The sequence below is a fragment of the Apodemus sylvaticus genome, chromosome 4 (assembly GCF_947179515.1).
Source record: "Apodemus sylvaticus chromosome 4, mApoSyl1.1, whole genome shotgun sequence".
NCBI lineage: Eukaryota > Metazoa > Chordata > Mammalia > Rodentia > Muridae > Apodemus > Apodemus sylvaticus.
Window position 1 is genome coordinate 71,351,768 of NC_067475.1, and position 27,797 is coordinate 71,379,564.

At 43.1% G+C, this 27,797-nt stretch overlaps 3 protein-coding genes across 3 annotated transcripts in view; all 3 read left to right on the forward strand.

The window, feature by feature from the left end:
• Positions 1-4,261: 4,261 nt before the first annotated feature.
• LOC127682252 (TD and POZ domain-containing protein 1-like) lies at positions 4,262-5,320 on the forward strand. The gene has a single exon (XM_052178630.1). The coding sequence runs from the start codon at positions 4,262-4,264 to the stop codon at positions 5,318-5,320; it is 1,059 nt and encodes a 352-aa protein (XP_052034590.1).
• Positions 5,321-11,764: 6,444 nt separating this feature from the next.
• On the forward strand, positions 11,765-12,835 carry LOC127682253 (TD and POZ domain-containing protein 1-like). Its single transcript, XM_052178631.1, has one exon. The coding sequence runs from the start codon at positions 11,765-11,767 to the stop codon at positions 12,833-12,835; it is 1,071 nt and encodes a 356-aa protein (XP_052034591.1).
• Positions 12,836-26,926: 14,091 nt separating this feature from the next.
• The window catches only part of LOC127683631 (TD and POZ domain-containing protein 1-like), an 8,620-nt gene continuing 7,749 nt past the window's right edge, over positions 26,927-27,797 (forward strand). Inside the window, exon 1 of the mRNA XM_052180939.1 lies at positions 26,927-27,718. Coding sequence (XP_052036899.1) covers positions 26,927-27,718 — 792 coding nt within the window. The remainder of the gene's footprint in view (positions 27,719-27,797) is intronic.

Here is a 27,797-nt window from a genome sequence, read left to right on the forward strand (position 1 = left end):
TAGACCCTCTGCAGGTTTTTTTTAAATATGCTGCCTAATTAATAAAAGCTAGATCAAAAGCTGTCTTTGCTTCTGCTTTCTGTTAGGGTGTGTTTAAATTACAAATTCCACATTATTCATTGATACAATTTAGCTAACAAGAATAGTTATCCAGCATCAAAAACTTGAACACCAAAAACTAAGACTAGAGAATACAGATATTCCTGATGTATGGTCAGATTTTTGAAATTCAGACTCCATTTTTAAAAATCTGTTCAAATTAATATTCTGGCACCTAGCATTAGTTTCCAAGATGCCCCTCAACAAAACCTGAGCCTAGCTTCACTCTCTAAGCCAATCTCTAATAAGACCAGCATCTTCAATTGGCACCCTCAACAAGACCAGGTTATTCCAACAACACACCTGCAACCCCAGATTACAAAACCACCACCTGCCTAATGACCATCAATGCAGAGGGGAACAGAAGTTAAGTTTATGTTAGCCAGGTGGTGGTGGAGCATGCCTTTAACCACAGCACGTGTGAGAAGGAGACAAGCAGATTTCTGAGTTCGAGGCCAGCCTGGTCTACAAACTGAGTTCCAGGACATCCAGGACTACACAGAGAAACCCTGTCTGGAGGAACAGGGAGAGAGAAGAAGGCTTATGGGGCTTGCAGGGAGTGGGGACCCAGAAAAGGGGAAATCATTTGAAATGTAAATAAAGAATACATCGAATAAAAAAAAAGAAAGAAAAAAATAAGTGCCCAAAAGATCAACTCTGAAGCTAAAGTCAGAGGTGTCCTTCTGAAAATGATATTCAAGAGACAGAGGCAGAAGAACCTAAACTGAAGTGGTACCCTAGGATACACACTAGGGCTGTTCTGGGAAAATAAGTTTATTTTAATTGATGTCATTCTTCATAACTAAGTTAATATCTAAAACAAACACAAAAACATTAAATGAAAAAAATGACACAGGTTGAGCTATTATTAAAAAAAAAAACAGTTGAGCTATCTGTACCATGGAGCTGGGGATGCTCCACAGCCATCTGTGCACAGGTCCCACCAGAAGAGAGCTGGGCTCCCGGGAGTGCTGGCACAGGCTTACAGGCCCACAGGAAGTACAAGCTCCAGGTAGGAACACAGAAACAACAGAACCATGTAACACCAAAAATAACAAGATGGTGAAAGTCAAGCCCAAGAACCCTACCAACAAAAACCAAGGCTACTTAGCATCATCAGAAGCCAGTTCTCCCAGCACAGCAAGTTCTGGATAACCAAATATACCACAGATCAAGATTTGAATTTAAAATCACATTGCATGATGCTGATAGAGGACTTCAAGACCAACTCACTGATAAGTGGATATTAGCCTAGAAGCTCAGAATACCCAAAATACAATTCAAAGACCACATGAAGCTCAAGAAGAAAGAAGACCAAAGTGTTGCTACATTGATTCTTCTTAGAAGGGGTACAAAATACCCATGTGAAGAAATACAAAGTGTGGAGCAGAGAGTAAAAGAATGGATATCCATAGACTTCCCCACCTGTGGCGGGGGCATCCCATATGCAGTTAACAAACCCAGACACTATTGTGGATGCCAATAAGTGCTTGCTGACAGGAGCCAGATATAACTCTCTTCTGAGGTGCTTTGCCAGTGCCTGAAAAATACAGAGGGGGATGCACACACATCCCAACATTGAAATGAGCAAAGGGTTCCAATGGAGGAACTAGCTAAAGGACCCAAGGTGTTGAAAGTGTTTGCAACCTCATAGGATGAACAAAAATACGAACCAACCAGTAATCCCAGAGTTCTCAGGGACTTAAGCACAAATGAGAGAGTACACATGGAAGAAACGATGACTCGAGACACATGGGTAACAGAGGATAGCCTGAACAGACATCAATGAGAGGAGAGACCCTTGGACCCTTGAAGGCTCATTGCCTCAGAGTACCCCTACCAGGTCAGGGAAGCTGGAGTGGGTGGGTTAGTGAGCAGAGGGAGGGGATGGAATAGAGGTTTTCAGAGGGGCATTGAGCAAAGAGGACATTTGAAATGTAAATAAAGAAGATATTTAAGTAAAATTGAAAAAAAAAATAATGGCAAAAAAGCCAGAACACAAAACCTGGGCTCACTCACTCTGCTGCAATCCACGCTGGAAGCCAATGTTTTGAGAGGGTTCACCTGACAATCTACTCCATCTACCAGCTTCTGGAGGTCATGGAGGAGCCACTCCTATGATGTTTCAGAAAGCAGAATCCTTGAACCAGAACATTGATTACTTGCAGTGAAAATTTGCATGTAATGCTGTTTGGGCAGAACACACACACACAGACACACATACGCTACTAATGCTATGTTTTCCATGCAGACAGGAGGCTAGCATGGCTGTCCTCTCAGAGCCTCTACCAACAGCTAACTGAAATGCAGTTACAGCTAAGCATTGGATTGTAGTAGTGGAACCCTATGGATGAGTTAGGCGAAGGATTAAAGGAACTAAAGGAGATGGCAACTCTAAAAAAAATGACCAGTATCACCTAATCTGGACTTTCGGGGGCCACCAGAGACTAAGCCACCAACCAGAGAGCATACATGAACTTGTCTGATGCCCCAAGCACAAATGAAGTACAGGCATACATTGTCTGGCCTCAGTGGAAGAGGATGTGCCTAATCCTATAGAGACTTAATGCCCCAGGGAGGGGGAATGCATGGGGAGCACCCTCTCAGAGGCAAAGGAGATGGGGGAGGGCTGAAAAACTGTGAGGGGAGCACTGCAGTGAGGCAGAATTTCAGATGAAAATTAATAAAATAAAAATTGAAAAAAGGAGAATCCAGCCAGGCAGTGGTGCCACACACCTTTAATCCCAGCATTTGGGAGGCAGAGACAGGCAGATTTCAGAGTTTGAGGCCAGCCTGGTCTACAAAGTGAGTTCCAGGACAGCCAGGGCTACACAGAGAAACCCTGTCTCAAAAAACCAGAAAGACACACACACACAGAGAGAGAGAGAGAGAGAGAGAGAGAGAGAGAGAGAGAGAGACAGAGAGACAGAGAGACAGAGAGACAGAGAGAGAGAGACAGACAGAGACAGAGACAGACAGAGACAGAGAGACAGAGACACAGAGAGACACAGAAAGAGAAGCATTTAGGATATTCCAGAACCACTGTTCTAATTGGCTCTGAAGAAGGATTTCCTAGGAGGGAAGTACAAGACTACCACCGACCAAATTGGGAGGAGTGATCACAAGGTCTGTGCTTCTGATTGGAATAACACACAGGAAAGAAGAAAGACATCTTCAGAGTTTTGGGGCTCTGATTCCTGACCACCATACAGGAGCTCTTCTACATGCCCTCCATTTGGTGAACACTCAGACTCTTGACCAGTTAAGGAAAACATCCCTTCCCTGGTCAGGTTTATGGCAGAAATCAGTGTAAAAACCAGCACAGGAGTAAATAATAGCTTTGCAGATATTGACATGATACCTTCATTTATGGAAGTCTGAAGTATCAGTAAGCAAAGTACCCTGGTGATGGCTCTTCTTGTCTAGACTACCTGTAGACTCATGTAACATATAAACTGGAGGGGTCATCTTTTAAAAGCTTGTTTTGCTTAAATTGAAATAGATAGATCCAGTTCAGACACAGATTCTTAGGGTTGAAAATCACACACCTTTAATCTGAGTCTTCAGGCAGTAAAACAAACACCTTTAATCCAGAAGCTGAGACTTGAAGACACATCCTTAATAGGGCCACGCCTTCTACTGGAGGCCTATATAAGCATATGAAGAAGGAGACTTTGTGTCTTTGCCTGCCTGCTCTCATCTTACTAGCAAGCCCATTTCTTCACTGGCATTAGACTCTACTTCAGAACACCAGCATATACTGAAGAAAACCTGAGACTTCAAACCTCGTGGACTAAGTAAGTACTGACTGTAGTCATTGTTATATTAGTTGAATTTATGTTATTCTTATATATCCTCTTTCTACTTATATAAAGGAATTAATTCTGTATGTTCAATAAACACACACAGATATATACTCAGAGAGAGAGAGAAAGAGAGAGAGAAGACAGAGAGGGGGGAAGAGAGACACAGAGAACCAGAGACAGTTACACAGAGACAGAGAGAGAAAAACAGCAGAGAGAAAGAATTTAGGAGAAATCTAAAATAAAATCTAAAGAGTATATATAATTGTATGTATCAGGATGAAGAGTCAATAAATGCTAGTTCTTCTTTTCAGATCAATGTTAACCTCCAAACTACCACCAACAGAAATGTCAGAGTCATGGAAGCCAAGAGCTGGGGCTCCACACAGATCAGTGTAAAAAACATCTGCTGTGAGTGGACCATTAGCAACTTCTCATTTTGCATGGATGGAATTCAGAAAGAGATTAGAAGCCCAGAGTTCTCATTAGAGGCCAATGAGGAAGCAGCATGGTGTTTGAGAGTATACCCAAATGGAGTTGATAAAGAAAGCAAAGATTACCTGTCAGTTGACCTGGGATTGCTCAGCTGTCCCGTGTGCCCAGTTTGGGCAAAGTTTGAGTTCTGGATCATAAATTCCCAAGGAGAGAAATGTCAAAGTAGGAAGAACCCCAGTGTTGCAAGCTTTTGGCAAGACCAACACAGGGGATTCAAAGAGTTCATCCTTCGAGATTTCCTCCTCTCCCATCAGCATTTACTTCTCCCTGAAGACCAGCTCACCATCTGCTGCAAGGTGAGCATAGCGGGAGCCATCTTCAGCATGCCTGGACAGAACATGACACCTGCAATCAAGGATCCAAGGCATGTGTTGGCAGATGACCTAGGGAAGCTTTGGGAGAATTCCATCTTCACAGACTGCTCCCTATTGGTAGGTGGCCATGAATTCAGGGCTCACAAGGCCATCCTAGCAGCTCGCTCTCCAGTTTTCAGAGCCATGTTTGAACATGAAATGCAGGAGAGACTAAAAAACCTCGTTGAGAATCATGACTTGGATCCCCAAGTCTTCCAGGAGATGATGGGCTTCATCTACACATGGAAGGCACCAAACCTCAAGAGCTACTCCATGGCCTCTGGTGTGCTGGCAGCTGCTGACAGGTATGGCCTGGAGGGCTTGAAGGCCATGTGTGAGGATGCCCTCTGCAGGATCCTCTCTGTGGAGAATGCTGCAAACATTCTCATCCTGGCTGACCTCCACAGCACACAGTGGCTGAAGACTCAGGCCCTGGATTTCATTACAGATTTTGCCTATGAGGTCTCTAAGACCTCAGGGTGGAAGTCATTGGTGGAGTCACATCCCCCCTTGGTGGCTGAAGCCTTCTGCTCCCTGGCTTCTGCACAGTGTCCTTCTTTGGAGCCATGATTTAAATGCCTAAAGTGATCTCAGAAGATGGACAGCTGTGACCTGTACCTCTTCTGCAACAGCAACAACCAGCTTTTTTACCAATGACTTCTGCTTAGACAATGGTATTGAGGGAGCATTTGCACTTTATCAGGGGAATGGCAGCATGGTGGCTCAGGATTTAAAACACCTGCAATATATTATACATACTGAAATGGTAGGTGTGCAATAGGCAGCACTGCAGTCTGGGACACTCTACATGACATCTATGATGTTAATGTTCCTGTTTGAATTTGTCTGATTTTTGGAAACTGAGATTCAATTTAGAGTGGGTCCTAGGCAGAGAACAACTGTGTTTCTTTGGAGAAACACTTCTGCCTTGGACTAAACAGAAGAGATGACTGTGGCCATTGGCAAGGAGAAATCAACCATGATTGCTTCCTCATCAGAGAAGGAAAGACAATGAAGAGTTTCTGTTTAAACATTCAAGGTTCAGGGAACTCGGCTTCAAAAGCAATTACTGCTCTCTCAGAGAACTCTAGCTAAGTTCGCAGCACACATAGGAGAGTTTTCCACAACCTGAAACTGGTGAATCAGAGGATCTGAGGCCCTCCTCTTGTCTCCATGGCCACAAAGAACTCTGTAGACAAAACCTTAACCAAATAAAATACAAGATGAAAAAAACTTTTGAAATCAGTCTGTGGTTTCCAGAGATGTTTATTTCAGAGAAGTAACATGTAGTCCAAGCAGCCTAGCTCAGCTGTGGATGTTTGAACAGAGCCCTCACTCTCCTACCAATATTAGAAACCCTTGGTCTTTTTCCTTGGAATTTAATGTTGGAAAATGAGAACTCCACCCTCATGCTCTTTTTTTTGTTTTTCATGTACTTCTTCAATTTTACCAGAAAATATAACTCCACTTTCAATCAACATAGAAATATTTTTATTCGAAATATTTTTTATTTACATTTCAAATGATTTCCTCTTTTCTATCCCCCCACTCCCTGAAAGTCCCATAAGCCCCCTTCTCTTCCCCCTGTCCTCCCACCCACCCCTTCCCACTTCCCTGGTCTGGTTTTGCCAAATAGTGCTTCATTGAGTCTTTCCAAACCAAGGGGCCACTCCTCCTTTATTCTTGTACCTCATTTGATGTGTGGATTATGTTTTGGGTATTCCAATTTTCTAGGTTAATATCCACTTATTAGTGAGTGCATACCATGATTCACCTTTTGAGTCTGGGTTACCTCACTTAGTATGATGTTCTCTAGCTCCATCCAGGAATGGGCATGCTATTGAGATGTGAGCAGGAAGCTAAAGAAAAAAGCTTCCTTCTTCTTAATGCTTATTGTGGGGCTCCAGTAGAAGGTGTGGCCTAGTTAAGGGAGTGTCTTCTAGTCTGAAGATCTGGATTAAGGGTATGTGTTTTTCTGCCTCAAGACTCAGACTAAAGGTATATGTTTTTCTCAGATTAAATGTATATGTTTTTCGACCAGAAGAATCTGTATTAGAACTGGATCTATATACTTCAACTTAAGAAAAAAAATTAGCTGGGCACTGCTGGCACATGCCTTTAATCCCAGCACTTAGGAGGCAGAGGCAGGCAGATTTCTGAGTTCGAGGCCAGCCTGGTTTACAAAGTGAGTTCCAGGACAGCCAGGGCTACACAGAGAAACCCTGTCTTGAAAAAAGCCAAAAAAAAAAAAAAAAAAAAAAAGGAAAAGGCATGCCTTCTACTTTTGGATGTCCACAATAAGTGCAGACTAGAAGAATAACCATCACCAAATAATATACTTTGCTTATTTGGGACAATCTTGCATAAATAAAGAGATCATGTAAATCTCTGCACAGATACTATTTACACATGCACTGGTCTTACAGATTGCTACCATAAACATGATCAGGGAAGGGGTGCTTTCCTTAACTGCTCAGGAGTCTGAGTGTTCACAAAATGTAAGGCATTTGGAAGAGCTCCTGTATGGTGGGCAGGATCAGAGCCCCAAACCTCTGAAGATGGCTCTATACTTTCCTGTGTTTTATTCCATTTAGACTTTGTACTTCCCCTCAGGGTCTTCAGGGCCCCCTTACCTCCTTCCTCTGAAACTATCTGTTTTAGGCACCTCCTGCAGTCTTCTGGTTTTTCCTTGACTGCCAACAGACTTTTTGATGAGTCTGGAGTCTGTTGCTTCTGGCCACTTAACTTTTTTCTCTTTTGTAGTCTTCTTTTATTAAATACTCTCTCTGCCACTATCACTAAATCTCTCAAACACATTTCCCTAACCTCTACACCCTCTGCAGGTTTGTTTTTAATATGCTGCCTAATTAATAAAAGCTAGATCAACAGCTGTCTTTGCTTCTGCTTTCTGTGGGGTGTGTATTAATTACAAAATCCACATTATTCATTGATACAATTTAGCTAACAAGAATAGTTATCCAGGATCAGAAACTTGAACACCAAAAAGTAAGACTAGAGAATGCAGATATTCCTGATGCATGGTCAAATCTTTGAAGTTCAGACTCCATTTTTAAAAATCTGTTCAAATTAACATCCTGGCACCTAGCATTAGTTTCCAAGTTGCCCCTCAACAAAACCTAAGCCTAGCTTCACTCTCTAAGCCAATCTCCAATAAGACCAGCATCTTCAATTTACACCCTCAACAAGACCAGGTTATTCCACCAACACACCTGTACCCCCAGATTACAAAACCACCCCCTGCCTAATGACCACCAATGCAGAGGAGAACAGAAGTTAAGTTTATGTTAGCCAGGTGGTGGTGGAGCACGCCTTTAATCCCAGCACTTGTGAGGAGGAGGCAAGCAGATTTCTGAGTTTGAGGCCAGCCTGGTCTACAAAGTGAGTTCCAGGACATCCAGGACTACGCAGAGAAACCCTGTCTTGGAGGAACAGGGAGAGGGAATAGGGCTTATAAGACATGCGGGGAGTGTGGACCCAGAGAAGGGGAAATAATTTGAAATGTAAATAAAGAATACATCAAATAAAAAAAGAAAGAAAAAATAACTCCCCAAAAGATCAACTCTGAAGCTAAAGAGGTGCCCTGAAAATGATATTCAAGAGACAGAGGCAGAAGAACCTAAACTGAACTGGTACCCTAGGATACACAGTGGGACTGTTCTGGGAAAATAAGTTTATTTGAATTGATGTCATTCTTCATAAATAAATTAATATCTAAAACAAACAAACAAACACACAAACATTAAATGAAAGAAAAAACAATGACAGAGGTTGAGCAATTATTAAAAAAAAAAAAAACAGTTGAGCTATCTGTACCATGGAGCTGGGGCTGCTCCACAGCCCTCTGTGCACAGGTCCCACCAGAAGAGAGCTGGGCTCCCGGAGTTCTGACACAGGCTTACAGGACCACAGGAGGTACAAGCTCCAGTCAGAAACACAGAAACAACAGAACTATGTAACACCAAAAGTAACAAGATGGTGAAAGGCAAGCACAAGAACCCTACCAACAAAAACCAAGGCTACTTAGCATCATCAGAAGCCAGTTCTCCCACCACAGCAAGTTCTGGATAACTGAATATACCACAGAGCAAGATTTGAATTTAAAATCACATTGCGTGAGGCTGATAGAGGACTTCAAGACCAACTCACTGATAAGTGGATATTAGCCTAGAAGCTCAGAATACCCAAGATACAATTCACAGACCACATGAAGCTCAAGAAGAAAGAAGACCAAAGTGTAGATACTTTGATTCTTCTTAGAAGGGGTACAAAATACCCATGGGAAGAAATACAAAGTGTGGAGCAGAGAGTAAAAGAATAGATATCCATAGACTGCCCCACCTGTGGATCCATCCCATATGCAGTTAACAAACCCAGGCACTATTGTGGATGCCAATAAGTGCTTGCTGACAGGAGCCAGATATAACTCTCTTCTGAGAGGCTTTGCCAGTGCCTGACAAATACAGAGGGGGATGCACACAGCTAACCATTGAACTGAGCAAAGGGTTTCAATGGAGGAACTAGAGAAAGGACCCAAGGAGCTGAAGGTGTTTGCAACCCCATAGGATGAGCAACAATATGAACCAACCAGTAAGCCCAGAGTTCTCAGGGACTTAAGCACAAATGAGAGAGTACACATGGAAGAAACGATGACTCCAGACACATGGGTAACAGAGGACAGCCTGAACAGACATCAATGAGAGGAGAGACCCTTGGACCCTTGAAGGCTCATTGCCTCAGGGTACACCTACCAGGTCAGGAAGGCTGGAGTGGGTGGGTTAGTGAGCAGAGGGAGGTGATGGAATAGAGGTTTTCAGAGGGGCATTGAGCAAAGAGGACATTTGAAATGTAAATAAAGAAGATATTTAAGTAAAATTGAAAAAAAATAAATAATGGCAAAAAGCCAGAACACAAAACCTGGCTCACTCACTCTGCTGCAATCCATGCTGGAAGCCAATGTTTTGAGAGGGTTCACCTGACAATCTACTCCATCTACCAGCTTCTGGAGGTCATGGAGGAGCCCTCCTATGATGTTTCAGAAAGCAGAATCCTTGAACCAGAACATTGATTACTTGCAGTGAAAATTTGCATGTAATGCTGTTTGGGCCGAACACACACACACACACACATACGCTACTAATGCTATGTTTTCCATGCAGACAGGAGACTAGCATGGCTGTCCTCTCAGAGGCTCTACCTACCAACAGCTAACTGAAATGCAGTTACAGCTAAGCATTGGATTGTAGTAGGGGAACCCTATGGATGAGTTAGGCGAAGGATTAAAGGAACTAAAGGAGATGGCAACTCTAAAAAAAATGACCAGTATCACCTAATCTGGACTTTCGGGGCCACCAGAGACTAAGCCACCAACCAGAGAGCATACATGAACTTGTCTGATGCCCCAAGCACAAATGAAGTACAGGCATACATTGTCTGGCCTCAGTGGAAGAGGATGTGCCTAATCCTATAGAGACTTAATGCCCCAGGGAGGGGGAATGCATGGGGAGCACCCTCTCAGAGGCATAGAAGATGGGGGAGGGCTGAAAAACTGTGAGGGGAGCACTGCAGTGAGGCAGAATTTCAGATGAAAATTAATAAAATAAAAATTGAAAAAAGGATAATCCAGCCAGGCAGTGGTGCCACACACCTTTAATCCCAGCATTTGGGAGGCAGAGACAGGCAGATTTCAGAGTTTGAGGCCAGCCTGGTCTACAAAGTGAGTTCCAGGACAGCCAGGGCTACACAGAGAAACCCTGTCTCAAAAAACCAGAAAGACACACACAGAGAGAGAGAGAGAGAGAGAGAGAGAGAGAGAGACAGAGAGAGACAGAGAGACAGAGAGACAGAGAGAAACAGAAAGAGAAGCATTTATGATATTCCAGAACCATTGTTCTAATTGGCTCTGAAGAAGGATTTCCTAGGAGGGAAGTACAAGACTACCACCGACCAAATTGGGAGGAGTGATCACAAGGTCTGTGCTTCTGATTGGAATAACACACAGGAAAGAAGAAAGACATCTTCAGAGTTTTGGGGCTCTGATTCCTGACCACCATACAGGAGCTCTTCTACATGCCCTCCATTTGGTGAACACTCAGACTCTTGACCAGTTAAGGAAAACATCCCTTCCCTGATCAGGTTTATGGCAGAAATCAGTGTAAAAACCAGCACAGGAGTAAATAATAGCTTTGCAGATATTGACATGATACCTTCATTTATGGAAGTCTGAAGTATCAGTAAGCAAAGTACCCTGGTGATGGCTCTTCTTGTCTAGACTACCTGTAGACTCATGTAACATATAAACTGGAGGGGTCATCTTTTAAAAGCTTGTTTTGCTTAAATTGAAATAGATAGATCCAGTTCAGACACAGATTCTTAGGGTTGAAAATCACACACCTTTAATCTAAGTCTTCAGGCAGTAAAACAAACACCTTGAATCCAGAAGTTGAGACTTGAAGACACATCCTTAATAGGGCCACGCCTTCTACTGGAGGCCTATATAAGCATATGAAGAAGGAGACTTTGTGTCTTTGCCTGCCTGCTCTCATCTTACTAGCGAGCCCATTTCCTCACTGGCATTAGACTCTACTTCAGAATACCAGCATATACTGAAGAAAACCTGAGACTTCAAACCTCGTGGATTAAGTAAGTACTGACTGTAGTCATTGTTATATTAGTTGAATTTATGTTATTCTCATATATCCTCTTTCTACTTATATAAAGGAATTAATTCTGTATGTTCAATAAACACACACAGATATACACTCAGAGAGAGAGAGAAAGAGAGAGAGAAGACAGAGAGGGGGGAAGAGAGACACAGAGAACCAGAGACAGTTACACAGAGACAGAGAGAGAAAAACAGCAGAGAGAAAGAATTTAGGAGAAATCTAAAATAAAATCTAAAGAGTATATATAATTGTATGTATCAGGATGAAGAGTCAATAAATGCTAGTTCTTCTTTTCAGATCAATGTTAACCTCCAAACTACCACCAACAGAAATGTCAGGGGACATGGAAGCCAAGAGCTGGGGCTCCACACAGATCAGTGTAAAAAACATCTGCTGTGAGTGGACCATTAGCAACTTCTCATTTTGCATGGATGGAATTCAGAAAGAGATTAGAAGCCCAGAGTTCTCATTAGAGGCCAATGAGGAAGCAGCATGGTGTTTGAGAGTATACCCAAATGGAGTTGATAAAGAAAGCAAAGATTACCTGTCAGTTGACCTGGGATTGCTCAGCTGTCCCGTGTGCCCAGTTTGGGCAAAGTTTGAGTTCTGGATCATAAATTCCCAAGGAGAGAAATGTCAAAGTAGGAAGAACCCCAGTGTTGCAAGCTTTTGGCAAGACCAACACAGGGGATTCAAAGAGTTCATCCTTCGAGATTTCCTCCTCTCCCATCAGCATTTACTTCTCCCTGAAGACCAGCTCACCATCTGCTGCAAGGTGAGCATAGCGGGAGCCATCTTCAGCATGCCTGCACAGAACATGACACCTGCAATCAAGGATCCAAGGCATGTGTTGGCAGATGACCTAGGGAAGCTTTGGGAGAATTCCATCTTCACAGACTGCTCCCTATTGGTGGGTGGCCATGAATTCAGGGCTCACAAGGCCATCCTAGCAGCTCGCTCTCCAGTTTTCAGAGCCATGTTTGAACATGAAATGCAGGAGAGACTAAAAAACCTCGTTGAGATTCATGACTTGGATCCCCAAGTCTTCCAGGAGATGATGGGCTTCATCTACACATGGAAGGCACCAAACCTCAAGAGCTACTCCATGGCCTCTGGTCTGCTGGCAGCTGCTGACAGGTATGGCCTGGAGGGCTTGAAGGCCATGTGTGAGGATGCCCTCTGCAGGATCCTCTCTGTGGAGAATGCTGCAAACACTCTCATCCTGGCTGACCTCCACAGCACACAGTGGCTGAAGACTCAGGCCCTGGATTTCATTACAGATTTTGCCTATGAGGTCTCTAAGACCTCAGGGTGGAAGTCATTGGTGGAGTCACATCCCCCCTTGGTGGCTGAAGCCTTCTGCTCCCTGGCTTCTGCACAGTGTCCTTCTTTGGAGCCATGATTTAAATGCCTAAAGTGATCTCAGAAGATGGACAGCTGTGACCTGTACCTCTTCTGCAACAGCAACAACCAGCTTTTTTACCAATGACTTCTGCTTAGACAATGGTATTGAGGGAGCATTTGCACTTTATCAGGGGAATGGCAGCATGGTGGCTCAGGATTTAAAACACCTGCAATATATTATACATACTGAAATGGTAGGTGTGCAATAGGCAGCACTGCAGTCTGGGACACTCTACATGACATCTATGATGTTAATGTTCCTGTTTGAATTTGTCTGATTTTTGGAAACTGAGATTCAATTTAGAGTGGGTCCTAGGCAGAGAACAACTGTGTTTCTTTGGAGAAACACTTCTGCCTTGGACTAAACAGAAGAGATGACTGTGGCCATTGGCAAGGAGAAATCAACCATGATTGCTTCCTCATCAGAGAAGGAAAGACAATGAAGAGTTTCTGTTTAAACATCCAAGGTTCAGGGAACTCGGCTTCAAAAGCAATTACTGCTCTCTCAGAGAACTCTAGCTAAGTTCGCAGCACACATAGGAGAGTTTTCCACAACCTGAAACTGGTGAATCAGAGGATCTGAGGCCCTCCTCTTGTCTCCATGGCCACAAAGAACTCTGTAGACAAAACCTTAACCAAATAAAATACAAGATGAAAAAAACTTTTGAAATCAGTCTGTGGTTTCCAGAGATGTTTATTTCAGAGAAGTAACATGTAGTCCAAGCAGCCTAGCTCAGCTGTGGATGTTTGAACAGAGCCCTCACTCTCCTACCAATATTAGAAACCCTTGGTCTTTTTCCTTGGAATTTAATGTTGGAAAATGAGAACTCCACCCTCATGCTCTTTTTTTTGTTTTTCATGTACTTCTTCAATTTTACCAGAAAATATAACTCCACTTTCAATCAACATAGAAATATTTTTTATTCGAAATATTTTTTATTTACATTTCAAATGATTTCCTCTTTTCTATCCCCCCACTCCCTGAAAGTCCCATAAGCCCCCTTCTCTTCCCCCTGTCCTCCCACCCACCCCTTCCCACTTCCCCGGTCTGGTTTTGCCAAATAGTGCTTCATTGAGTCTTTCCAAACCAAGGGGCCACTCCTCCTTTATTCTTGTACCTCATTTGATGTGTGGATTATGTTTTGGGTATTCCAATTTTCTAGGTTAATATCCACTTATTAGTGAGTGCATACCATGATTCACCTTTTGAGTCTGGGTTACCTCACTTAGTATGATGTTCTCTAGCTCCATCCAGGAATGGGCATGCTATTGAGATGTGAGCAGGAAGCTAAAGAAAAAAGCTTCCTTCTTCTTAATGCTTATTGTGGGGCTCCAGTAGAAGGTGTGGCCTAGTTAAGGGAGTGTCTTCTAGTCTGAAGATCTGGATTAAGGGTATGTGTTTTTCTGCCTCAAGACTCAGACTAAAGGTATATGTTTTTCTCAGATTAAATGTATATGTTTTTCGACCAGAAGAATCTGTATTAGAACTGGATCTATATACTTCAACTTAAGAAAAAAAATTAGCTGGGCACTGCTGGCACATGCCTTTAATCCCAGCACTTAGGAGGCAGAGGCAGGCAGATTTCTGAGTTCGAGGCCAGCCTGGTTTACAAAGTGAGTTCCAGGACAGCCAGGGCTACACAGAGAAACCCTGTCTTGAAAAAAGCCAAAAAAAAAAAAAAAAAAAAAAGGAAAAGGCATGCCTTCTACTTTTGGATGTCCACAATAAGTGCAGACTAGAAGAATAACCATCACCAAATAATATACTTTGCTTATTTGGGACAATCTTGCATAAATAAAGAGATCATGTAAATCTCTGCACAGATACTATTTACACATGCACTGGTCTTACAGATTGCTACCATAAACATGATCAGGGAAGGGGTGCTTTCCTTAACTGCTCAGGAGTCTGAGTGTTCACAAAATGTAAGGCATTTGGAAGAGCTCCTGTATGGTGGGCAGGATCAGAGCCCCAAACCTCTGAAGATGGCTCTATACTTTCCTGTGTTTTATTCCATTTAGACTTTGTACTTCCCCTCAGGGTCTTCAGGGCCCCCTTACCTCCTTCCTCTGAAACTATCTGTTTTAGGCACCTCCTGCAGTCTTCTGGTTTTTCCTTGACTGCCAACAGACTTTTTGATGAGTCTGGAGTCTGTTGCTTCTGGCCACTTAACTTTTTTCTCTTTTGTAGTCTTCTTTTATTAAATACTCTCTCTGCCACTATCACTAAATCTCTCAAACACATTTCCCTAGCCTCTAAACCCTCTGCAGGTTTGTTTTTAATATGCTGCCTAATTAATAAAAGCTAGATCAACAGCTGTCTTTGCTTCTGCTTTCTGTGGGGTGTGTATTAATTACAAAATCCACATTATTCATTGATACAATTTAGCTAACAAGAATAGTTATCCAGGATCAGAAACTTGAACACCAAAAAGTAAGACTAGAGAATGCAGATATTCCTGATGCATGGTCAAATCTTTGAAGTTCAGACTCCATTTTTAAAAATCTGTTCAAATTAACATCCTGGCACCTAGCATTAGTTTCCAAGTTGCCCCTCAACAAAACCTAAGCCTAGCTTCACTCTCTAAGCCAATCTCCAATAAGACCAGCATCTTCAATTTACACCCTCAACAAGACCAGGTTATTCCACCAACACACCTGTACCCCCAGATTACAAAACCACCCCCTGCCTAATGACCACCAATGCAGAGGGGAACAGAAGTTAAGTTTATGTTAGCCAGGTGGTGGTGGAGCACGCCTTTAATCCCAGCACTTGTGAGGAGGAGGCAAGCGGATTTCTGAGTTTGAGGCCAGCCTGGTCTACAAAGTGAGTTCCAGGACATCCAGGACTACGCAGAGAAACCCTGTCTTGGAGGAACAGGGAGAGGGAATAGGGCTTATAAGACTTGCGGGGAGTGTGGACCCAGAAAGGGGGAAATAATTTGAAATGTAAATAAAGAATACATCAAATAAAAAAAGAAAGAAAAAATAACTCCCCAAAAGATCAACTCTGAAGCTAAAGAGGTGCCCTGAAAATGATATTCAAGAGACAGAGGCAGAAGAACCTAAACTGAACTGGTACCCTAGGATACACAGTGGGGCTGTTCTGGGAAAATAAGTTTATTTGAATTGATGTCATTCTTCATAAATAAATTAATATCTAAAACAAACAAACAAACACACAAACATTAAATGAAAGAAAAAACAATGACAGAGGTTGAGCAATTATTTAAAAAAAAAAAACAGTTGAGCTATCTGTACCATGGAGCTGGGGCTGCTCCACAGCCCTCTGTGCACAGGTCCCACCAGAAGAGAGCTGGGCTCCCGGAGTTCTGACACAGGCTTACAGGACCACAGGAGGTACAAGCTCCAGTCAGAAACACAGAAACAACAGAACTATGTAACACCAAAAGTAACAAGATGGTGAAAGGCAAGCACAAGAACCCTACCAACAAAAACCAAGGTTACTTAGCATCATCAGAAGCCAGTTCTCCCACCACAGCAAGTTCTGGATAACTGAATATACCACAGAGCAAGATTTGAATTTAAAATCACATTGCGTGAGGCTGATAGAGGACTTCAAGACCAACTCACTGATAAGTGGATATTAGCCTAGAAGCTCAGAATACCCAAGATACAATTCACAGACCACATGAAGCTCAAGAAGAAAGAAGACCAAAGTGTAGATACTTTGATTCTTCTTAGAAGGGGTACAAAATACCCATGGGAAGAAATACAAAGTGTGGAGCAGAGAGTAAAAGAATAGATATCCATAGACTGCCCCACCTGTGGATCCATCCCATATGCAGTTAACAAACCCAGGCACTATTGTGGATGCCAATAAGTGCTTGCTGACAGGAGCCAGATATAACTCTCTTCTGAGAGGCTTTGCCAGTGCCTGACAAATACAGAGGGGGATGCACACAGCTAACCATTGAACTGAGCAAAGGGTTTCAATGGAGGAACTAGAGAAAGGACCCAAGGAGCTGAAGGTGTTTGCAACCCCATAGGATGAGCAACAATATGAACCAACCAGTAAGCCCAGAGTTCTCAGGGACTTAAGCACAAATGAGAGAGTACACATGGAAGAAACGATGACTCCAGACACATGGGTAACAGAGGACAGCCTGAACAGACATCAATGAGAGGAGACACCCTTGGACCCTTGAAGGCTCATTGCCTCAGGGTACACCTACCAGGTCAGGAAGGCTGGAGTGGGTGGGTTAGTGAGCAGAGGGAGGGGATGGAATAGAGGTTTTCAGAGGGGCATTGAGCAAAGAGGACATTTGAAATGTAAATAAAGAAGATATTTAAGTAAAATTGAAAAAAAAATAAATAATGGCAAAAAGCCAGAACACAAAATCTGGCTCACTCACTCTGCTGCAATCCACGCTGGAAGCCAATGTTTTGAGATGGTTCACCTGACAATCTACTCCATCTACCAGCTTCTGGAGGTCATGGAGGAGCCACTCCTATGATGTTTCAGAAAGCAGAATCCTTGAACCAGAACATTGATTACTTGCAGTGAAAATTTGCATGTAATGCTGTTTGGGCCGAACACACACACACATACGCTACTAATGCTATGTTTTCCATGCAGACAGGAGACTAGCATGGCTGTCCTCTCAGAGGCTCTACCTACCAACAGCTAACTGAAATGCAGTTACAGCTAAGCATTGGATTGTAGTAGGGGAACCCTATGGATGAGTTAGGCGAAGGATTAAAGGAACTAAAGGAGATGGCAACTCTAAAAAAAATGACCAGTATCACCTAATCTGGACTTTCGGGGGCCACCAGAGACTAAGCCACTAACCAGAGAGCATACATGAAATTGTCTGATGCCCCAAGCACAAATGAAGTACAGGCATACCTTGTCTGGCCTCAGTGGAAGAGGATGTGCCTAATCCTATAGAGACTTAATGCCCCAGGGAGGGGGAATGCATGGGGAGCACCCTCTCAGAGGCAAAGGAGATGGGGGAGGGCTGAAAAACTGTGAGGGGAGCACTGCAGTGAGGCAGAATTTCAGATGAAAATTAATAAAATAAAAATTGAAAAAAGGAGAATCCAGCCAGGCAGTGGTGCCGCACACCTTTAATCCCAGCATTTGGGAGGCAGAGACAGGCAGATTTCAGAGTTTGAGGCCAGCCTGGTCTACAAAGTGAGTTCCAGGACAGCCAGGGCTACACAGAGAAACCCTGTCTCAAAAAACCAGAAAGACACACACACACACACACAGAGAGAGAGAGAGAGAGAGAGAGAGAGAGAGAGAGAGAGAGAGAGACAGAGAGACAGAGAGAGAGAGACAGAGAGAGACAGAGACAGAGAGAGACAGAGACAGAGACAGAGAGACAGAGAGATACAGAAAGAGAAGCATTTATGATATTCCAGAACCATTGTTCTAATTGGCTCTGAAGAAGGATTTCCTAGGAGGGAAGTACAAGACTACCACCGACCAAATTGGGAGGAGTGATCACAAGGTCTGTGCTTCTGATTGGAATAACACACAGGAAAGAAGAAAGACATCTTCAGAGTTTTGGGGCTCTGATTCCTGACCACCATACAGGAGCTCTTCTACATGCCCTCCATTTGGTGAACACTCAGACTCTTGACCAGTTAAGGAAAACATCCCTTCCCTGATCAGGTTTATGGCAGAAATCAGTGTAAAAGCCAGCACAGGAGTAAATAATAGCTTTGCAGATATTGACATGATACCTTCATTTATGGAAGTCTGAAGTATCAGTAAGCAAAGTACCCTGGTGATGGCTCTTCTTGTCTAGACTACCTGTGGACTCATGTAACATATAAAATGGAGGGATCATCTTTTAAAAGCTTGTTTTGCTTAAATTGAAATAGATAGATCCAGTTCAAACACAGATTCTTAGGGTTGAAAATCACACACCTTTAATCTGAGTCTTCAGGCAGTAAAACAAACACCTTTAATCCAGAAGCTGAGACGTGAAGACACACCCTTAATAGGGCCACGCCTTCTACTGGAGGCCTATATAAGCATATGAAGAAGGAGACTTTGTGTCTTTGCCCGCCTGCTCTCATCTTACTAGCAAGCCCATTTCTTCACTGGCATTAGACTCTACTTCAGAATACCAGCATATACTGAAGAAAACCTGAGACTTCAAACCTCGTGGACTAAGTAAGTACTGACTGTAGTCATTGTTATATTAGTTGAATTTATGTTGTTCTCATATATCCTCTTTCTATTTATATAAAGGAATTAATTCTGTATGTTCAATAAACACACACAGATATATACTCAGAGAGAGAGAGAAAGAGAGAGAGAAGACAGAGAGGGGGGAAGAGAGACACAGAGAACCAGAGACAGTTACACAGAGACAGAGAGAAAAACAGCAGAGAGAAAGAATTTAGGAGAAATCTAAAATAAAATCTAAAGAGTATATATAATTGTATGTATCAGGATGAAGAATCAATAAATGCTAGTTCTTCTTTTCAGATCAATGTTAACCTCCAAACTACCGCCAACAGAAATGTCAGGGGACATGGAAGCCAAGGGCTCCACACAGATCAGTGTAAAAAACATCTGCTATGAGTGGACCATTAGCAACTCTCATTTTGCATGGATGGAATTCAGAAAGAGATTAGAAGCCCAGAGTTCTCATTAGAGGCCAATGAGGAAGCAGCATGGTGTTTGAGAGTATACCCAAATGGAGTTGATAAAGAAAGCAAAGATTACCTGTCAGTTGACCTGGGATTGCTCAGCTGTCCCGTGTGCCCAGTTTGGGCAAAGTTTGAGTTCTGGATCATAAATTCCCAAGGAGAGAAATCTCAAAGTAGGAAGAACCCCAGTGTTGTAAGCTTTTGGCAATACCAACACAGGGGATTCAAAGAGTTCATCCTTCGAGATTTCCTCCTCTCCCATCAGCATTTACTTCTCCCTGAAGACCAGCTCACCATCTGCTGCAAGGTGAGCATAGCGGGAGCCATCTTCAGCATGCCTGGACAGAACATGACACCTGCAATCAAGGATCCAAGGCATGTGTTGGCAGATGACCTAGGGAAGCTTTGGGAGAATTCCATCTTCACAGACTGCTCCCTATTGGTGGGTGGCCATGAATTCAGGGCTCACAAGGCCATCCTAGCAGCTCGCTCTCCAGTTTTCAGAGCCATGTTTGAACATGAAATGCAGGAGAGACTAAAAAACCTCGTTGAGATTCATGACTTGGATCCCCAAGTCTTCCAGGAGATGATGGGCTTCATCTACACATGGAAGGCACCAAACCTCAAGAGCTACTCCATGGCCTCTGGTCTGCTGGCAGCTGCTGACAGGTATGGCCTGGACGGCTTGAAGGCCATGTGTGAGGATGCCCTCTGCAGGATCCTCTCTGTGGAGAATGCTGCAAACACTCTCATCCTGGCTGACCTCCACAGCACACAGTGGCTGAAGACTCAGGCCCTGGATTTCATTACAGATTTTGCCTATGAGGTCTCTAAGACCTCAGGGTGGAAGTCATTGGTGGAGTCACATCCCCCCTTGGTGGCTGAAGCCTTCTGCTCCCTGGCTTCTGCACAGTGTCCTTCTTTGGAGCCATGATTTAAATGCCTAAAGTGATCTCAGAAGATGGACAGCTGTGACCTGTACCTCTTCTGCAACAGCAACAACCAGCTTTTTTACCAATGACTTCTGCTTAGACAATGGTATTGAGGGAGCATTTGCACTTTATCAGGGGAATGGCAGCATGGTGGCTCAGGATTTAAAACACCTGCAATATATTATACATACTGAAATGGTAGGTGTGCAATAGGCAGCACTGCAGTCTGGGACACTCTACATGACATCTATGATGTTAATGTTCCTGTTTGAATTTGTCTGATTTTTGGAAACTGAGATTCAATTTAGAGTGGGTCCTAGGCAGAGAACAACTGTGTTTCTTTGGAGAAACACTTCTGCCTTGGACTAAACAGAAGAGATGACTGTGGCCATTGGCAAGGAGAAATCAACCATGATTGCTTCCTCATCAGAGAAGGAAAGACAATGAAGAGTTTCTGTTTAAACATTCAAGGTTCAGGGAACTCGGCTTCAAAAGCAATTACTGCTCTCTCAGAGAACTCTAGCTAAGTTCGCAGCACACATAGGAGAGTTTTCCACAACCTGAAACTGGTGAATCAGAGGATCTGAGGCCCTCCTCTTGTCTCCATGGCCACAAAGAACTCTGTAGACAAAACCTTAACCAAATAAAATACAAGATGAAAAAAACTTTTGAAATCAGTCTGTGGTTTCCAGAGATGTTTATTTCAGAGAAGTAACATGTAGTCCAAGCAGCCTAGCTCAGCTGTGGATGTTTGAACAGAGCCCTCACTCTCCTACCAATATTAGAAACCCTTGGTCTTTTTCCTTGGAATTTAATGTTGGAAAATGAGAACTCCACCCTCATGCTCTTTTTTTTGTTTTTCATGTACTTCTTCAATTTTACCAGAAAATATAACTCCACTTTCAATCAACATAGAAATATTTTTTATTCGAAATATTTTTTATTTACATTTCAAATGATTTCCTCTTTTCTATCCCCCCACTCCCTGAAAGTCCCATAAGCCCCCTTCTCTCCCCCTGTCCTCCCACCCACCCCTTCCCACTTCCCCGGTCTGGTTTTGCCAAATAGTGCTTCATTGAGTCTTTCCAAACCAAGGGGCCACTCCTCCTTTATTCTTGTACCTCATTTGATGTGTGGATTATGTTTTGGGTATTCCAATTTTCTAGGTTAATATCCACTTATTAGTGAGTGCATACCATGATTCACCTTTTGAGTCTGGGTTACCTCACTTAGTATGATGTTCTCTAGCTCCATCCAGGAATGGGCATGCTATTGAGATGTGAGCAGGAAGCTAAAGAAAAAAGCTTCCTTCTTCTTAATGCTTATTGTGGGGCTCCAGTAGAAGGTGTGGCCTAGTTAAGGGAGTGTCTTCTAGTCTGAAGATCTGGATTAAGGGTATGTGTTTTTCTGCCTCAAGACTCGGACTAAAGGTATATGTTTTTCTCAGATTAAATGTATATGTTTTTCGACCAGAAGAATCTGTATTAGAACTGGATCTATATACTTCAACTTAAGAAAAAAAATTAGCTGGGCACTGCTGGCACATGCCTTTAATCCCAGCACTTAGGAGGCAGAGGCAGGCAGATTTCTGAGTTCGAGGCCAGCCTGGTTTACAAAGTGAGTTCCAGGACAGCCAGGGCTACACAGAGAAACCCTGTCTTGAAAAAAGCCAAAAAAAAAAAAAAAAAAAAAAAAAAGGAAAAGGCATGCCTTCTACTTTTGGATGTCCACAATAAGTGCAGACTAGAAGAATAACCATCACCAAATAATATACTTTGCTTATTTGGGACAATCTTGCATAAATAAAGAGATCATGTAAATCTCTGCACAGATACTATTTACACATGCACTGGTCTTACAGATTGCTACCATAAACATGATCAGGGAAGGGGTGCTTTCCTTAACTGCTCAGGAGTCTGAGTGTTCACAAAATGTAAGGCATTTGGAAGAGCTCCTGTATGGTGGGCAGGATCAGAGCCCCAAACCTCTGAAGATGGCTCTATACTTTCCTGTGTTTTATTCCATTTAGACTTTGTACTTCCCCTCAGGGTCTTCAGGGCCCCCTTACCTCCTTCCTCTGAAACTATCTGTTTTAGGCACCTCCTGCAGTCTTCTGGTTTTTCCTTGACTGCCAACAGACTTTTTGATGAGTCTGGAGTCTGTTGCTTCTGGCCACTTAACTTTTTTCTCTTTTGTAGTCTTCTTTTATTAAATACTCTCTCTGCCACTATCACTAAATCTCTCAAACACATTTCCCTAGCCTCTAAACCCTCTGCAGGTTTGTTTTTAATATGCTGCCTAATTAATAAAAGCTAGATCAACAGCTGTCTTTGCTTCTGCTTTCTGTGGGGTGTGTATTAATTACAAAATCCACATTATTCATTGATACAATTTAGCTAACAAGAATAGTTATCCAGGATCAGAAACTTGAACACCAAAAAGTAAGACTAGAGAATGCAGATATTCCTGATGCATGGTCAAATCTTTGAAGTTCAGACTCCATTTTTAAAAATCTGTTCAAATTAACATCCTGGCACCTAGCATTAGTTTCCAAGTTGCCCCTCAACAAAACCTAAGCCTAGCTTCACTCTCTAAGCCAATCTCCAATAAGACCAGCATCTTCAATTTACACCCTCAACAAGACCAGGTTATTCCACCAACACACCTGTACCCCCAGATTACAAAACCACCCCCTGCCTAATGACCACCAATGCAGAGGGGAACAGAAGTTAAGTTTATGTTAGCCAGGTGGTGGTGGAGCACGCCTTTAATCCCAGCACTTGTGAGGAGGAGGCAAGCGGATTTCTGAGTTTGAGGCCAGCCTGGTCTACAAAGTGAGTTCCAGGACATCCAGGACTACGCAGAGAAACCCTGTCTTGGAGGAACAGGGAGAGGGAATAGGGCTTATAAGACTTGCGGGGAGTGTGGACCCAGAAAGGGGGAAATAATTTGAAATGTAAATAAAGAATACATCAAATAAAAAAAGAAAGAAAAAATAACTCCCCAAAAGATCAACTCTGAAGCTAAAGAGGTGCCCTGAAAATGATATTCAAGAGACAGAGGCAGAAGAACCTAAACTGAAGTGGTACCCTAGGATACACAGTGGGGCTGTTCTGGGAAAATAAGTTTATTTGAATTGATGTCATTCTTCATAAATAAATTAATATCTAAAACAAACAAACAAACACACAAACATTAAATGAAAGAAAAAACAATGACAGAGGTTGAGCAATTATTTAAAAAAAAAAAAAAAACAGTTGAGCTATCTGTACCATGGAGCTGGGTCTGCTCCACAGCCCTCTGTGCACAGGTCCCACCAGAAGAGAGCTGGGCTCCCGGAGTTCTGACACAGGCTTACAGGACCACAGGAGGTACAAGCTCCAGTCAGAAACACAGAAACAACAGAACTATGTAACACCAAAAGTAACAAGATGGTGAAAGGCAAGCACAAGAACCCTACCAACAAAAACCAAGGCTACTTAGCATCATCAGAAGCCAGTTCTCCCACCACAGCAAGTTCTGGATAACTGAATATACCACAGAGCAAGATTTGAATTTAAAATCACATTGCGTGAGGCTGATAGAGGACTTCAAGACCAACTCACTGATAAGTGGATATTAGCCTAGAAGCTCAGAATACCCAAGATACAATTCACAGACCACATGAAGCTCAAGAAGAAAGAAGACCAAAGTGTAGATACTTTGATTCTTCTTAGAAGGGGTACAAAATACCCATGGGAAGAAATACAAAGTGTGGAGCAGAGAGTAAAAGAATAGATATCCATAGACTGCCCCACCTGTGGATCCATCCCATATGCAGTTAACAAACCCAGGCACTATTGTGGATGCCAATAAGTGCTTGCTGACAGGAGCCAGATATAACTCTCTTCTGAGAGGCTTTGCCAGTGCCTGACAAATACAGAGGGGGATGCACACAGCTAACCATTGAACTGAGCAAAGGGTTTCAATGGAGGAACTAGAGAAAGGACCCAAGGAGCTGAAGGTGTTTGCAACCCCATAGGATGAGCAACAATATGAACCAACCAGTAAGCCCAGAGTTCTCAGGGACTTAAGCACAAATGAGAGAGTACACATGGAAGAAACGATGACTCCAGACACATGGGTAACAGAGGACAGCCTGAACAGACATCAATGAGAGGAGACACCCTTGGACCCTCGAAGGCTCATTGCCTCAGGGTACACCTACCAGGTCAGGAAGGCTGGAGTGGGTGGGTTAGTGAGCAGAGGGAGGGGATGGAATAGAGGTTTTCAGAGGGGCATTGAGCAAAGAGGACATTTGAAATGTAAATAAAGAAGATACTTAAGTAAAATTGAAAAAAAAATAAATAATGGCAAAAAGCCAGAACACAAAACCTGGCTCACTCACTCTGCTGCAATCCACGCTGGAAGCCAATGTTTTGAGATGGTTCACCTGACAATCTACTCCATCTACCAGCTTCTGGAGGTCATGGAGGAGCCACTCCTATGATGTTTCAGAAAGCAGAATCCTTGAACCAGAACATTGATTACTTGCAGTGAAAATTTGCATGTAATGCTGTTTGGGCCGAACACACACACACACATACGCTACTAATGCTATGTTTTCCATGCAGACAGGAGACTAGCGTGGCTGTCCTCTCAGAGGCTCTACCTACCAACAGCTAACTGAAATGCAGTTACAGCTAAGCATTGGATTGTAGTAGGGGAACCCTATGGATGAGTTAGGCGAAGGATTAAAGGAACTAAAGGAGATGGCAACTCTAAAAAAAATGACCAGTATCACCTAATCTGGACTTTCGGGGGCCACCAGAGACTAAGCCACTAACCAGAGAGCATACATGAAATTGTCTGATGCCCCAAGCACAAATGAAGTACAGGCATACCTTGTCTGGCCTCAGTGGAAGAGGATGTGCCTAATCCTATAGAGACTTAATGCCCCAGGGAGGGGGAATGCATGGGGAGCACCCTCTCAGAGGCAAAGGAGATGGGGGAGGGCTGAAAAACTGTGAGGGGAGCACTGCAGTGAGGCAGAATTTCAGATGAAAATTAATAAAATAAAAATTGAAAAAAGGAGAATCCAGCCAGGCAGTGGTGCCGCACACCTTTAATCCCAGCATTTGGGAGGCAGAGACAGGCAGATTTCAGAGTTTGAGGCCAGCCTGGTCTACAAAGTGAGTTCCAGGACAGCCAGGGCTACACAGAGAAACCCTGTCTCAAAAAACCAGAAAGACACACACACACACACACACACAGAGAGAGAGAGAGAGAGAGAGAGAGAGAGAGAGAGAGAGAGAGAGAGAGAGAGAGAGAGAGAGACAGAGAGAGAGAGACAGAGAGAGACAGAGACAGAGAGAGACAGAGACAGAGACAGAGAGACAGAGAGATACAGAAAGAGAAGCATTTATGATATTCCAGAACCATTGTTCTAATTGGCTCTGAAGAAGGATTTCCTAGGAGGGAAGTACAAGACTACCACCGACCAAATTGGGAGGAGTGATCACAAGGTCTGTGCTTCTGATTGGAATAACACACAGGAAAGAAGAAAGACATCTTCAGAGTTTTGGGGCTCTGATTCCTGACCACCATACAGGAGCTCTTCTACATGCCCTCCATTTGGTGAACACTCAGACTCTTGACCAGTTAAGGAAAACATCCCTTCCCTGATCAGGTTTATGGCAGAAATCAGTGTAAAAGCCAGCACAGGAGTAAATAATAGCTTTGCAGATATTGACATGATACCTTCATTTATGGAAGTCTGAAGTATCAGTAAGCAAAGTACCCTGGTGATGGCTATTCTTGTCTAGACTACCTGTGGACTCATGTAACATATAAAATGGAGGGATCATCTTTTAAAAGCTTGTTTTGCTTAAATTGAAATAGATAGATCCAGTTCAAACACAGATTCTTAGGGTTGAAAATCACACACCTTTAATCTGAGTCTTCAGGCAGTAAAACAAACACCTTTAATCCAGAAGCTGAGACGTGAAGACACACCCTTAATAGGGCCACGCCTTCTACTGGAGGCCTATATAAGCATATGAAGAAGGAGACTTTGTGTCTTTGCCCGCCTGCTCTCATCTTACTAGCAAGCCCATTTCTTCACTGGCATTAGACTCTACTTCAGAATACCAGCATATACTGAAGAAAACCTGAGACTTCAAACCTCGTGGACTAAGTAAGTACTGACTGTAGTCATTGTTATATTAGTTGAATTTATGTTGTTCTCATATATCCTCTTTCTATTTATATAAAGGAATTAATTCTGTATGTTCAATAAACACACACAGATATATACTCAGAGAGAGAGAGAAAGAGAGAGAGAAGACAGAGAGGGGGGAAGAGAGACACAGAGAACCAGAGACAGTTACACAGAGACAGAGAGAAAAACAGCAGAGAGAAAGAATTTAGGAGAAATCTAAAATAAAATCTAAAGAGTATATATAATTGTATGTATCAGGATGAAGAATCAATAAATGCTAGTTCTTCTTTTCAGATCAATGTTAACCTCCAAACTACCGCCAACAGAAATGTCAGGGGACATGGAAGCCAAGGGCTCCACACAGATCAGTGTAAAAAACATCTGCTATGAGTGGACCATTAGCAACTTCTCATTTTGCATGGATGGAATTCAGAAAGAGATTAGAAGCCCAGAGTTCTCATTAGAGGACAATGAGGAAGTGGCATGGTGTTTGAGAGTATACCCAAATGGAGTTGATAAAGAAAGCAAAGATTACCTGTCAGTTGACCTGGGATTGCTCAGCTGTCCCGTGTGCCCAGTTTGGGCAAAGTTTGAGTTCTGGATCATAAATTCCCAAGGAGAGAAATGTCAAAGTAGGAAGAACCCCAGTGTTGTAAGCTTTTGGCAATACCAACACAGGGGATTCAAAGAGTTCATCCTTCGAGATTTCCTCCTCTCCCATCAGCATTTACTTCTCCCTGAAGACCAGCTCACCATCTGCTGCAAGGTGAGCATAGCGGGAGCCATCTTCAGCATGCCTGGACAGAACATGACACCTGCAATCAAGGATCCAAGGCATGTGTTGGCAGATGACCTAGGGAAGCTTTGGGAGAATTCCATCTTCACAGACTGCTCCCTATTGGTGGGTGGCCATGAATTCAGGGCTCACAAGGCCATCCTAGCAGCTCGCTCTCCAGTTTTCAGAGCCATGTTTGAACATGAAATGCAGGAGAGACTAAAAAACCTCGTTGAGATTCATGACTTGGATCCCCAAGTCTTCCAGGAGATGATGGGCTTCATCTACACATGGAAGGCACCAAACCTCAAGAGCTACTCCATGGCCTCTGGTCTGCTGGCAGCTGCTGACAGGTATGGCCTGGACGGCTTGAAGGCCATGTGTGAGGATGCCCTCTGCAGGATCCTCTCTGTGGAGAATGCTG

What these genes read in the sequence shown, in the direction of transcription:
- LOC127682252 (XM_052178630.1), top strand. Translation starts at nt 4,262, where the DNA reads ATGGAAGCCAAGAGCTGGGGCTCCACACAGATCAGTGTAAAAAACATC.
- LOC127682253 (XM_052178631.1), top strand. Translation starts at nt 11,765, where the DNA reads ATGTCAGGGGACATGGAAGCCAAGAGCTGGGGCTCCACACAGATCAGT.